Source organism: Dermochelys coriacea, chromosome 5 (genome assembly GCF_009764565.3).
Source record: "Dermochelys coriacea isolate rDerCor1 chromosome 5, rDerCor1.pri.v4, whole genome shotgun sequence".
Taxonomy (NCBI): Eukaryota; Metazoa; Chordata; order Testudines; family Dermochelyidae; genus Dermochelys; species Dermochelys coriacea.
The window spans coordinates 38,875,030-38,888,872 of NC_050072.1; the positions used below are offsets into that span (position 1 = coordinate 38,875,030).

Consider the following 13,843-nt stretch of genomic DNA (forward strand, 5'->3'; position numbering starts at 1 on the left):
GTAATAATCTTCAGAATTCCCTATAGTACTTAAATTTTTTCCACACACCAGAGTGAGGGAGGTCTGCTATGTCCCTATAGGAGCAATAGGTATCTTGTACTTGGATAATTTCACAGAGATAGGCAGCTTGGATATCATCCAAACCTTTCTGTAGACTTTTGGTAGGCATTACTAACATTCTGAACAGGAGACAAAGCTACTTGAGAGAATTGGCAAGTAGCAAAATCGCATAAAACAGTTAGCTATAATTTCCTAAACAATATTCTTCTGCAGCCACATAAACACACTTCCGATAAAGAAAAATTGTGAGAGAAAGATTTTATATTTCCAAAGAAAATGTTCACTATAATAACTGTTTGTGTTGTTTTTACAGTCTGGCAGCTTCTTCACCCAATAGGCTGAGGATTTACGGTTTTTCTATTACTCACAGCAAGAATTACTTACAAATAAATCTACTGCCTGATTTCAAAACTAATTTTAATAGGCACAGAGCAAAAAGGCACAGGCTTTCTAGGAAGAACAGGGAGTTCTCTCTAATACCTACATGAGATTCTTGCACACACACACACACACCACTCACATATAATACACCGCCTTCAGGGTAGAAATTTTTTTTTAAAAAGAGTATGGATATGTCCATTATTTACTTGGAATATACTTTAAACTGCCTTCCCTATTTCATATTTGAATTCAACACAGGAACCAATTCACCCACCAGAAATTTGTAATTACTTCTTTATTTGAACTGTCCCATATATTGCTTCTTATCACACATGAGTATTTTTCTCCAACAACATTTACCTTTTTACCATTTGGGGAACAATTATCTTCAGTGAATGTTACTGAATACAATATGCAGACAACACCAAGCTGAGAGGGGTTGCTAGCACTCTGGAGGACAAGATTAGAATTCAAAATGACCTTGACAAGTTGGAGCCTTGGTCTGAAAATCAACAATATCAAATTCAATGAAGACAAATGTAAAGTACTCTACTTAGGATAGAAAAATCCATGGGCAGCATGTAATGGAGACCTGAGGAGGGTAAGCCTCCCCAAACCTCCGCTAATGTTCCTTGCCATGGCCCCGGGGCCAGGCCACAGATGGGCTCAGAGCTATTCCAGGCAACCACAGCTTGGGGTTCCTCTGGCTGGCTGACTCAGGGTAGCTCAGGCAGATAGACCGGGTGCAGCTTGGGTTGGCAGGCAGGGTAGGGCTTGGGTCTGCTTGGCCAGGGCTTCTCTGGCCGCAGTGCAGGACTCCAGGATCCTCTGGCCCTGGTGGGCAAGCGTGAGGGGTAGCGGGCCAAGTGGGGGCTAGCCTCCCTGAACTGGAGGTTCATGTGCCACCCATGGAAAAAAACCCCACCAAATATTTGACTCCAAAATGGGGAATAAACTACCTAGGGGGTACTGTTGCTGAAGAAAATCTAGGAGTTATAGTGGAACACAAATTGAATATGAATCAGCAATATGATGCAGTTGTGAAAAAAGTTATTCTGGGGTTTATTAACAGGAACATCATATGTAAGACATGGGAGGTAGTTGTCCTGGTCTACCTGGCACTGGTAAGTCCTCAGCTGGAGTATTGTGTCCAATTTTGGGGGCAACACTTCAGGAAAGATGTGGACAAAAATCAGAGAGAATCCAGAAGACAGCAACAAAAAATGATAAAAGGTCCAGAAAAACTGACCTATGAGGAAAGGTTAAAAAACAAAAACAAAAACAAAAAAACTCTGGGTATATTTAGTCTCGAGAAAAGAAGACACAGGGAGGATCTGGTAACAGTTTGATGCCTGGACCTCAGGAGCCCAGACTTACAATTACAGGGAAAATCCTGCTCAGCCCCAGGAAGGAGTATGTTCAGTTTGGACAGAATATTCAGGGAGTTATCTGCAAAGCTCTAGCAAGTCTATACTGATCATGGGCAAACTGAGATTTTTCAAAGGCTAATAACTTGGCTAAATTTGGGTGGATTTTCACAGGGAAAGCAAGAGGCACATCCCTGACACAAAGGCCTCCCTGCCCCCCTCCCTCTGTTCTCATTACCATATTTCAAATCCCTGCTACAGAGCCTGGGAGCACTAACATTTCTCAAAAATGATTTTAACATGGGCAAAAAAAAAAAAAAAAAAAAAAAACCCAGAAAACCCCCTTAGTTTTCCTGTAACTCTGTTCTCTGAAATGGCTGAATCATTTTGGCTGAAGCTTAAAAAAAAGCCATCATCATCACTCTGAGACAGACATCTGGCATGTAAAATTTCATCCTAAACCATAGCTAACATTTGGCAAAGTTATAAGCAACTGAAAACAGGGACCAATAATGGGAAGTGTCACACAACCTTAATAGTGGCACTGCCAGCGTACCTATAAAACACACCCACATTCGGAGTGTGTTAAGTCATAGACAAGATAGGAGACAATTCCATAAAAATAGGACAACAAACTACTATAGCCAAAACATTATGTACAACTATCTGTCTAACATATCTATTGATCGACAACTAGGAACAAAGACCTAATCCCCTCAAAATTCTTAGTTTTCAAGTTGTACTCATATGAAATATTTCCATATATACTAAAGCCATAAATTGCACCAACAGTAGATATCCAAGTCTCTGGCCATCTCTTTTCTTAATATAATACATCCCAAATGGTCCGAGTCATTTTTTCCCCCAACATTTCTGTTTGACATGACCAAGGGTGTATACGCAGCATGACTAAGTCTCAGACACATAATTTTAGAAAACATTGAATCATGTTTTGTTCATATTTTCTACCAGCACTACCAAAATGGTTCCACACATTACAGAACAGACATTTTTATTCCAATTGTAGCAATCATTTTCATTTTTTGGTTTGGTGTTATGGGGGGGAGGGGGGGAAGAAAGAATATCTACCTTCATTTTTTGCACTAAGTCTAACATTTTAGCTATGAATATTTTCTGAGTCCATTTTAAAGGAAATTCTTATTGAAAAATAGAGTAAAGGTGGGAAACATTCAGGTCAACACTTACCTGCTGGCCTCTGCAGATGTGATGGCAATTAATGGAGGAATCCTTAGTGGAAGACTGGTGGGCCTTGGTATAGTCTCCATATCACTCTGTTTATCCCAGTCTGCTTGCTCCAATTGTCTGAAAGCCAGAGGAGGAAGCTGGACATTGCGGCAGGAAAGTCTCCGCACAAGATAGGGTTCCATTCCTTGGAAAGGGCCTTCGTCTTCAGTGTTGGATCGCAGTGTTTCTTCTGAAATCTATAATCACACACACAGATCTTATTTCTTAATTCTCCTCTCCAGTTTCTTTTTTTATAATACAAATTAAAAATCTGAGGTAGCCCTAGAACTGTTGGCAAAGGTGTTAAACAGAAAAGAATCTTGTTTGTGGGAAAAGTAGCTAGGTGGGGGTAAACTGAAGAAATTTGGATGAATGTAGTGACCAATACAATATTGACAGATGCTTCCTTGCTATAATAGCAAATGAACAGCTATTTATAGGAAGTAATGTAGGAATTAATGTATTCTGCAATCCAGTTTATCTATGTAACAGAGACCCACTGGTGGTTCACTATCCTGTCAGCAACTCTTGTCAGGCCTGACATACTCACTACACCTAACAGACTGTGGTCATAATCTGTATCTAAAATAGGTCATGTAAAGTAGCATATGCGAACTGGTAACATGCTGGTCCCAAAAATCACTGAGTGGTCTATGTACAGAGTGTATACAAAGCTATAAATATGTTTATGTTCTAGAACATATTTATAACTTTGCATACACCCTGTACATAGACCACTCAGTGATTTATTCAATGTCCTACATTAAAATAATGTAAGGGAACTGTTGTCCCCTTACTAAAACTCTGGGGTTTTTTTGGTTGGCTAGCTCCCAGTATCAAAAGAAAGCGGAAGGGTCAATGGGAAATCATGACCCTGAGACCGACAGTCCCCAGGAACAATGGGGAGAGGCCAATGCTCCAGGTCAGCCTGAATGACAGGGCAGGCAGGCTAATGAGGGAGTCAGGAGGCCAGGGAGGTCCTGTCCTCTGTGTGAGCTGGATTTGCCTGGGTCAGACAGACAGAGTGGAGCCACGCTAAGGAGAAAACAGGGGCCCAAGCTGAGCTGGGGAGCAGAGCCGTGCCACATCCAGAGCGACCAGAAAAGCAGCCCAGAGAGAGCAGACCCTGTGATGGGAGCAAAGCAGCTGCCCCAAAGCCAGAGACACAGCCCAGAGAGAGCAGATTTGCCCTGGGAGCAGAGCTGCAGCAACCGGAGCCAGAGGGGCCAGAGAAGCAGCCCAGGGAGCTGGAGGCAGAGCAGCAGCTGTGCTGAGACAGGGTGGAGCTGGAGCTGGGGCTGAAGCAGTCCGGAGCTGGGTGTGGTGAGCAGCTGGGGAGAGCGAGGAGGAACCAGGGCAGTGGGCCCAGTGCCGGGAGACACCCCCCAGCCAAGAGGCTCTGCAGGCCAGACTTAGAGGGGGAATCATAACCCCGATCAGGCAGGGGTGATGCTGGGAAGAAGGGTCCCGCCACCTAAAGCCTGAGAGCAATTAGGCATCCAAGTTGGCAAATTTTGACCTGAATGGATTTACTCACCCCATGGGTATACTAGTAATAAAATTCATTGCTAGAATTTCTTTTTAATATTATGAAAAGGAATTTTTGTAAAAAAAAAGAAGTGTTAGTTCTGCATATTTGTTAAGCTTTTTCAAAACGGCTTTGACATTGCTGACAGCCCACCAGTAAGCACTAATGGTATCTAATTCTAAAGCCATTTTGTAAAATGCACCACAGAACCTTAGTATACAATTTTGAAAGTTTATTTTTTAAGAGCTTTGGGTTATAAAGGATGGGGATTTTCCATTACAACACACAGCAGAACCCATGTACTCAGAACCGAATAAATGGCATGCCATTGCTTGGAATGCCTGCCAAGGAAGTGATTCAGTGCAATGCATTTCAATTATTCTAAACTGTGGATAAAATGTCACACTTAGTCCATTTGAATGACACACCTGGTGCTCTCTGCAAACCAATTTGCAGAAGCTAACAGGTGAGAATTGATGTTGCTTCTTGCATGTACTTCCCACTGTGCATTCCTTTGTCATGCTCCAGGACTGCTGAAAAGCTGATCTTACCTCAGGTTTTTTTTTGTTTCTTTGTTTGTTTTTTTAAATGCTTTAATGCTACCTATTTTTAAAAGGCAATTAAATACAAAAAACATTTCCCAGTACAATGTATTCCTTTTGGTCTCTGGTTACAAGAAAAATCCCTTAATTTGTCATTTTTGTTTCCAACAAATTGTGTAAATTAACAGTGCTTAACCAAACAACTCATAATATGTGGTTATTTTTGTGCTTACTTCACTACTTAGGTTATTGCCTCTGAGCCTGAGTGATTAGCAAATATTTGCAGCCTTGCCAGGGTGCATCCATTAGGAGGACAAACAGATTATAAAAGTCAGATGTTTCTTTGGTGCAATCCTGTGCATTTACAAAGAACGTCCACCTCCTGTTTCCCTGAGCACATAGGAACAAACAGGAGACAGCTTCCTTACTCACAATTTCCAGACTGATTTTCCAGCCAGTACTCTGCACAAAAGAAGCGCTCTCTCTCAGCTTCCTTGCAGGGTTACACTCACACTGCTTCTCTTGCTCTTCACCCACTTTCTGGTTCTTTTCACCCACACAGGTGCATGTCTCCACTAATCAAGAACCAGTCCCAATGTTTACAATCAATCCCATGGAAACTCTTATCTTCCCTAAGTTAGCTCTTGCTCAGGCTTTCATATGGTCCAGCACCTTGGGCAGTGTCTTCTATTTTTCAGCTACCTTAGTTTGCCTGAATGAAAGATGGCCAGCATGCCCATCAGCTTCAGTGAGGTCTGTGACTGCCCATAGATCAAAAGACAGGGTTGCTGGAAACTACCAGCACCTTCCTGTACAACAGCCTTTATAGGTTACCCGAAAAGTATTTATTCCTTTCTTTTAAGATACCCAATTTAATATTTTATATTCAAATCCATCCAATTAGAAGTGGACAGATAGATGAAGGTAACTCTTATTCCTGGTGGGATTCATTGTGCATGGAAGGTATAGTCTTGCCCTGGAGGTGGCATGGAGCTGCCCCTCTTTAGGAGGAGCAACAGGAGTAGGATTGCCAACATTCTAACTGCACAAAACTGAACACCCTTATCCCAGCCCCTTCCCCGCCCTGAGGCCCCTTCCCTGCCCCACCGCTTCTCTGTGGCCCTAGCCCCACTCACTTCAGTCCCCCTCCCTCCATTGCTTGCGCTCCCCCTCCCTCAGTTTCACTGGACTAGGGCAGGGGGTTGGGTGCGGGAGGGGTAAGGTGCAGGATCGGGGTGGGGGCAAAAATTAGGGGTTCAGGGTGCAGGAGGGGCTCTGTCCAGGGATGGGGGTGCCGGAGGAGTGAGGGCTCCAGCTGGGGGTGTGGGATGAGGGGGCTCCAGGCTAGGGCCAAAGGGTTTGGAGTGTGGGAGCAGCCTCAGGGCTGGAGCAGAGGATTGGGGTGCAGAAGGGGGTGCAGGTGGCGGTGCAGGCTCTGGGTGGGAGTTTGGGTGTGGGAGGAGGTGCAAACTCTGGGCTGGGAAAGGGGTGCAGGCTCTAGGAGGGAGTTTGGGTGTGGGAGGGGTTCCTACCTAGGGCAGGGGTGCAGGCTCCAGCCAGGCGGCACTTATCTCAGGCAGTTTCCAGTCAACAGTGCAGCGAGGCTAAGGCAGGCTCCCTGCCTGCCCTGGCTTCACGCTGCTCCCAGAAGTGGCCACCATGTCCCTCTGGCTCCTAGGCACAGGGGGCTCTGTGTGCTGCCCGCACCTGCGGGCACTGCCCTTGTAGCTCCCATTGGCTGCGGTCCCTGATCACCTCTGCATCTAGGGGCTGGACATGCCGGATGCTTCTGGGGGGCTGCACAGAGTCAGGGCAGGCTGGGAGCCTGCCTCAGCCCCTCTGCATTGCCGACCAGACTTTTAATGGCCCAGTCAGCAGCCCTGACCAGAGCCGCCAGGGTCACTTTTCAACTGGATGCTCTGGTCGAAAACCAGATACCTGGCAACCCTAAACAGGAGGAATTTGGGAAGAGGACAGCCTGGTGCTCCCTTGCACACAGCAGTGCTGCATCCTCCACTCTGTCTGCACTTCCTCTCTGTAGGGTGGTCTAGAGACGGGTGGGGGACAGACTACAGTCCCAACTCTCCCCAGCTTGCCCTGCCCTCTTTGGACCACTGTATGTCCCTGGGGAGCATAGAGAGACCTGTCTGTATGCTCATGAGTGCAGGGATTGCAACTCTGCTTGTTCTTACAAGGCAGGGGAATGACTCCTTATGCCCTTCCTATTGCACAGCCCTGTAAGAGCCAGAAACAATCCAGACCTCAGAGATAAATTCCACTAAATCAAAATAAACATCCTTCCCATATTTCTTTTCTGAATGTATTGTGGGGGAGTATATTGCACACTTTTTGAATCCTTCTTTGAAGTCACAATTATTAATTTCCTCAAGGGCTTTTCTATGGCACTCATGACTATAGTAGCTGACATTATCACAAACATTTTTACAACACCTTGTGATATGAAGGGATATTATTCTCATTTTACAGAAGCAGAGAGATTAAGATCAAGAACATAATTTTAGATGCCTAGGAACTGATTATTTGGGGTACATAGCATTATATGGCATGTCATATCATCAAGCACAGCTCCCACTGACTTCAGTTGCAGCTATAAGTGCTCAGTACTTCTGCAAATCAGGCTCCAGGGTCTCAAGTTGAGCACACAGAAAGTGAGGAACATATAATCAATGACCATCTCTGAAAAGTTTGTTTGAAGTGACTTACCTAGCATCAAATAAGAACTCTGTGGCAGAGACAGGAATAAAACCCAGTTCTCTGGAGTGGCATTCAACTGACATTAACTATGACACCATCCTTTCCCTTTCTGCAATCCCCTGCCTCATTCACTATACCCCTTCCCAGCTTCTGCAGCAAATGAAGCAGGGGTCTTACAGTCCTTCACTACCCAGCCCTGATTCTTCCCCAGAGCTCATGCATCCTGTGTATTAAATGAGGCAGGGATCTCATGGAAAACAAATTACTATGTTATCAGGTAATCTTGTAAACTAAACTATATCATGATGTATACAAAAGGGGGCCAAATAAAGGTTGCAAATGCAACCTTAATTCTGGTATTCTTTAGTTTGAGTGCTTGACTTTGCAATCTTTATAATATTAACACAATTTTATGTAATTTCCTTAGTTTTTAAAAAATCCAAACAAAAAAAACCTAGAAATTCCCTCATGTGGCATCATACTGATACCCACATGGGACATCTGCAGCACTGCAGCCACTTTAGATCCATTGCACAGACCTCTCTGCCACTTAAGCTAACAGAGCAACTGATAGCAACTGTAAGTCAGCATCAATTCTGTGGACCAGCACTAGAAGAATGACACACACTTTGCCAGGGTGTTTCATAGATATTTGCTGGCACTAGGGGAATAGTAAAAATCAGGAATTGTTCTTTTGTTATTTGTAGGACCCCGATTCCCATTCCAGGATCTGGAGGAAAGACATATCCATTTCCCCCCCAACCTTGACCCCTTCTGCCCCATCCCTTCCAGCCTATCCCATTCCTCTCTTCACCACCCCGCCTCCTTTTTCCTAGTCCTACTCTCCCCCTTCCACCCTACTCCTTGTCCCCAGTCTCCTTGCTTAGCCAGTCCCAGTTCCGCACTCCTGGCTCAGGTTGACCTATTTGTCTCTTCCTTCCTCCCGCTCTCTCCCACATAGCTCCCATTCCCAGTCTTCCTATGCAATCTCATCCTCTGCACTCCCTCCCTGACTTCCTGTCCTATTCTCTTAGCATATCCAGGCCCACCTCTCCCCCAGCACCTTCTTAGATCTGTCGCCACCACCCCTCACTGGTTCCAAATCCCAGTGTTCTTGTCCAGTTAGTTCCAGTCTTCCTCCTCCCCCCAGCTCCTTGTCTGACCTGAGTGTCAGCTCCCAGCCCCCACCACCCATTTACTTCATTGGCTTCCAGTCTCAGCCTCCCCACTCAGTCTGATCTAGACTTCCCTCCCCACTAGCTCAGTACCGGTGTCCATTCCCAGTGTGTCACTACAGCTACATGGGTGGTCTGACCTAGGGTCAGAGCATGAGTCAGGAGCCAAGCCAGGTCAGAAACCAGGAAATCAAGAGTTCGAGAGGCTAGAGTGCAGGTGTCAGGCAGGGTCAGGTTACCAGGAGACCAGAATCAGGAGCACATAGCACAGAGGAGGCAGTACTAAACAGGGGAAACCCAGTTACATGGACAACTTCCTGTTCCTCTGCTTGATTTAAATAAAAGCTGGGAACCAACTTGGACTCCTGCAGTGTCACCAGTCAGGTCCCAGGACTGGAGTCCTTTTAAGTGTTGAGCTTGTAGTTCTGGCAACTGTTAACACTTACTGGTTCCTAAGAGCCCTGTGAATTGGTGTTTGAGACCTGTGGCCTCTGACAGTGCTGGTCTCCTTGTCCAATCAGCCCCAGGTTTGTCCTTCCAATTCAAGTCAGCTCCTCATCTCATCCTACAGCTGGTCTCAAACTACTCTTCTCTCACCTTACTCAGGCCTTTGCCCCTGTGCAATCAGATAAGATGGGTTCCTCCTCCATTCTGTCTTGCTGCTAGCAAACTGGAAATGAGAGCACAGGTGAGAAGGGAACCAGCTCTCATTTCCAGTTCCCAGATCAAGAAGTTGAGAATAGGCATAACAGGGAAAGTTATTCTGAGTTCCTGTTGTCTGGGCTAGAAGAAGCATGCTCAATTGCTTGGTGGGAATGGTCCATGCAGTGCAATCATAGGTAGGACCTGTGAGGGGACCCAGCATGCTGAGCCGCTCTGTGAGGGGGTGGGCAGGGGGTGTCTGCCCAGTCTAGTCAGCAGTAGGCTCTAAGAGGCTCAAGCATGGATGGAATCTTTGGAGACTGTAGCTGTTAAAATCAAAGATGTCTGTCTCGCTATGTACCAACCATGATTTTTCAAAGGCATTTAACTTGGCCAGATTTGGGCAGACTTTCACAGACGAGACAAAGGCACAACCCTGACACAAATTCAAGACCCAGCTCCAAAGCATGGGGGTAATAGGACATTTCAAATAAAAGGTCTCAATTTTTTTAACAAGTGCATTTAGTCATCTGGATACTGGAGACATCATAGCAGGATTTTTGTAAGCCTTCTTGATCCATTGCTCATTTTCTACACTCAGCAGCAGAACTTAATAGAACTCTGCCTGGCTGAAATAGTTCCAAATCTAGGCAATGGTGGGGAGTTGGCCACTTCTTAATTGTGGGACACAAATGAACAAACAAAAAAGTTCTGATCCAGAGAATAAGGACTGGGAACCATGAGGCTATTGTTCTCTTCTCAGCTCCAACCTGCTCCAGTGCCCTGAGTCACTTAACCTCTCTGCTTCCCTGCACCCACCACTCTGTAAAGCAGGTATATTAACACTTACCCACCTATGGAAAGTGCAGGAAATCCAGTAGTGTTATTTATTAGTGTAGTCATTTCATAGATTTTAAAATATATACTCCCTTCCTCAGTCCACTCCTACAGGTACTCTACCTCCTCCCCTTACTTTTGTAGATTTTCATACTTTTGTGCATTTTTTCCTCTCAAAGACCATTTATTCCTTCAGAAACATATGTAGAAAAAAAATATACCAAATCAAACTATTACTGTTTTCTTCTTTTTTATAAGAGTTACTAAATGACAAGTTATCCATATATCATTTTCATTTCAACACGATTTACAATTGATCATTATCTGCATTATAGAAATGCAGATTCATATTTTTTAATCCCACAATAAAATAAAATCTGGCCATTATATGATTAGATTCTTCTTTCCCTCAAGCAAACATTCTCAGGAAAATACTCCTTTTATAAAAAAACATGTTCAGGATGAATCAGTTACTATATGTCTCATCACATAATTGGAAATATTATACAAATTGAACATTAAAAACCTGTCAGAATCTCACTCTGAAGATTTTTATTAAGCGTTTGCACTCAAAAAGCAGAATGTTTTACTTTTATTTCAAATCAGAGTCATAGCTGTAGCTGTTTTTCCTCCTTCCTGACTCAATCTCAAAATCTTTAGACTGCTTTGCCTTGGAATAAAAGGGCACAGTTTATCTGGCACAACTGGGGAGAGAATATTTCTTCACATGAGGGAAGTTGGACAGTTACTGTCCAGCTGGTAAATTAATCTTTTCAATTGATTTTGGAATCATCCACAATGTAGATAAAAGGCAGCCCCAAACAGTTTTAAGTGTTAAGAAAATTCCCTAATGATTCCTATTTCCCCTTCTCTATCATAATTAGAACCAAGAGGCATTTCTATAACTTAGCATAAAACTATAAGGCTCAGGAGACTTGTGTTCTGTTCCCAATTCTGCCATTGACTTATTGTATGACCTTGGACAAGTTGCTTCACCTCTTCAACTTGAGGAAATTTTGACCCTCATGATGGATAAAAAAAAATTAAATTACTGGACTGGAAGTTGGCTGTTGCCCAGGGACCAATGAACATGACCTGATTACATGCAATAATGGGCAAACAGAGGACAGCCCCAACCAAAAATATTATATACACACACAGTACATTTAAGAGACCTAATTTCACAAAGCTGGGAAAAATTAGGAGCAAAATTGATTGGGGGGGAGGGGGGAATTTAGACAGAAAAACTTGAAAGAATTGGGAATTCTTTTAAAAAAAAGTTTATTGGATGGCAAAAAGCAGATGACAAAAATATAATCTAAAGATAGATTACTGAATTTATATATAATGTGTTTCCTACAGGAAAGAATTTCAACAGGATTGTTTTCTCTACTGCAGGTGTAACAAAAGATTATATATATATATATATTAGATTTAAACTTCATGGGTTTTATTCAAACAAAGCTGAATTGGCTATAGTTGGAGGACATTGCCAGTTGCATGAGAGATGCTCGTTCAGGAACAATCTCAAATCCCATACCATATGGAGACAAGACTAGATTAAAAACATGTGTACCAGAGAGTTAACATAGTTGCTACTATATTTCAGAATAATTGCACAAGATTTAGCCAGCTGATGGGAGTGGTTGGAAGTTGATAGACAACAGTCCACCCACAATAGTGCTATTGTTTTGTACTTTTTTGACAAGTTTCAGGAGTTCTGCAGTCTTGGAATAGCCCGGTTGTAATTGTATATGAGAAGTCAGGAGAAGAGAAACTGCAAAACTAAAGCCCAAAAGATGAGCAAGTGCTTCTTCAGTCCCTTTTCATGAGAAAAAAAATTAACATGGCACCACATGACTTTTAAAGTGATGCAAAGAAATACATGATCGCTTCATAACGTAACTTTACTTAGTAGTATTTTTCTGTTCCTAAATCATGAGGAAAGTACGAGCAAAAAGTTAAAGCTGAAATCCAAAAGTTTCATATTTGAGAGCCTAAATTTTAGGCACCAATATACATATGTAGTCATTTCAGCAAGGGATCTCATTGGAGGGGTGCACTCAGCACCATCACGTTTATTGACCGCTTTGGATGTATGAGATGCTCAGTAACTGATGATCAGGCCATTTATTGACGTGCCTAACTCTGGATTTAGATACCTAACTTCAGATACACAAAAATGAAAAGTCTGACCACATATTTACACATTTAGAAATGTATTGTAATTTTAATGGTCTCTGTTTAAAAACAGGCTGCTGAGGCATTCAGTAGTTTCTTCCTTGGAGAATTCAATGATCAGGTTGTAAAATGAGTCCCCCAGTTTAAGAAATACTATGAGCTAAAGCTTAATGAAGAATTTTCCCTTTTCACACAAAATTTTGAATATTTCACTAAATATTTAGAATTTTTGCTGGAAATTTAGAAAATATCAAAGTGAAAGCTTATTTAAATGTAAATTTTCTTTTTGATTTGACTACATTTCTTTTAATTTTGGTTTATGAAAGCTAACCCAAAAATACAAAAAAAAGTTTGAAATTTCCCTTAGAAAAAGTGTTGTCAAACACATTTTTATTTGGCAAAACCTGATTTGTTGGTTGAAGAATTTTCACCACCTCTAGGACCAGTATGCATGTCAGGTTTTAACAAAGTGGATGAAATGCAAACCGTGAAAAGGGTAAACACTGCAGTCCTGTTCTGGAGTAGTTAAAAACATGCAACTTCCATGGATTTCATTATGTGGAGTGACTGCAGAATTGGGCTCTCAGACTGAACATCATAGTAGTTTTCAAATTAAGGGAGTTTACATTATATAAAATGGAAACTATAATGGAGAACGAAATTGAGTTAGATTATGCAACTAATCTAGTCAAATTAAATGTGAAAGGTAGTCCATATCCCTATAAATATGTCTGTCTAGGAACTACATGAGACTCAGACCTGAAGAGAGACCTTTCCCAAAACTATTGTTCAGGAACTCATTAAACTACCACCCCAATTCCTACTTTGTTCCTCTAGCAGCCAAAGTAACCCCATGTACCCTCTCCCCACCTTTCCAACCACCATCTCATACAAACCCTCAGGTCTTGCCAGAGAAGGCTATCAGGCATCTAAACATAAGGCATCAGTCCAGTTAAGATGGTCATAAGTATGCTGAAGTCAAATCCAATGACTTGGACTTCAAGTCTACCGCCTCTTTGATGATCACTAAACCAGATAAATATTATGACACTATACTAGTCCTCTAGTCAACTTCAGGTAACTCCTGGACACTAGATATGTTCAAGGCAGTACAGAAGAACCTCAGGAGGTAGGAACAGCAGAGTTACAAACTGACCGGTCAACCATACA

General features: G+C 42.8%; 1 protein-coding gene across 1 annotated transcript in view; it reads right to left on the reverse strand.

The window, feature by feature from the left end:
• Positions 1-13,843, reverse strand: part of PDE4D (phosphodiesterase 4D) — a 1,154,521-nt gene that overhangs the window by 789,208 nt on the left and 351,470 nt on the right. The window contains exon 3 of the mRNA XM_043515458.1: positions 3,015-3,250. Within this exon, the coding sequence (XP_043371393.1) occupies positions 3,015-3,250 (236 nt within the window). The remainder of the gene's footprint in view (positions 1-3,014; positions 3,251-13,843) is intronic.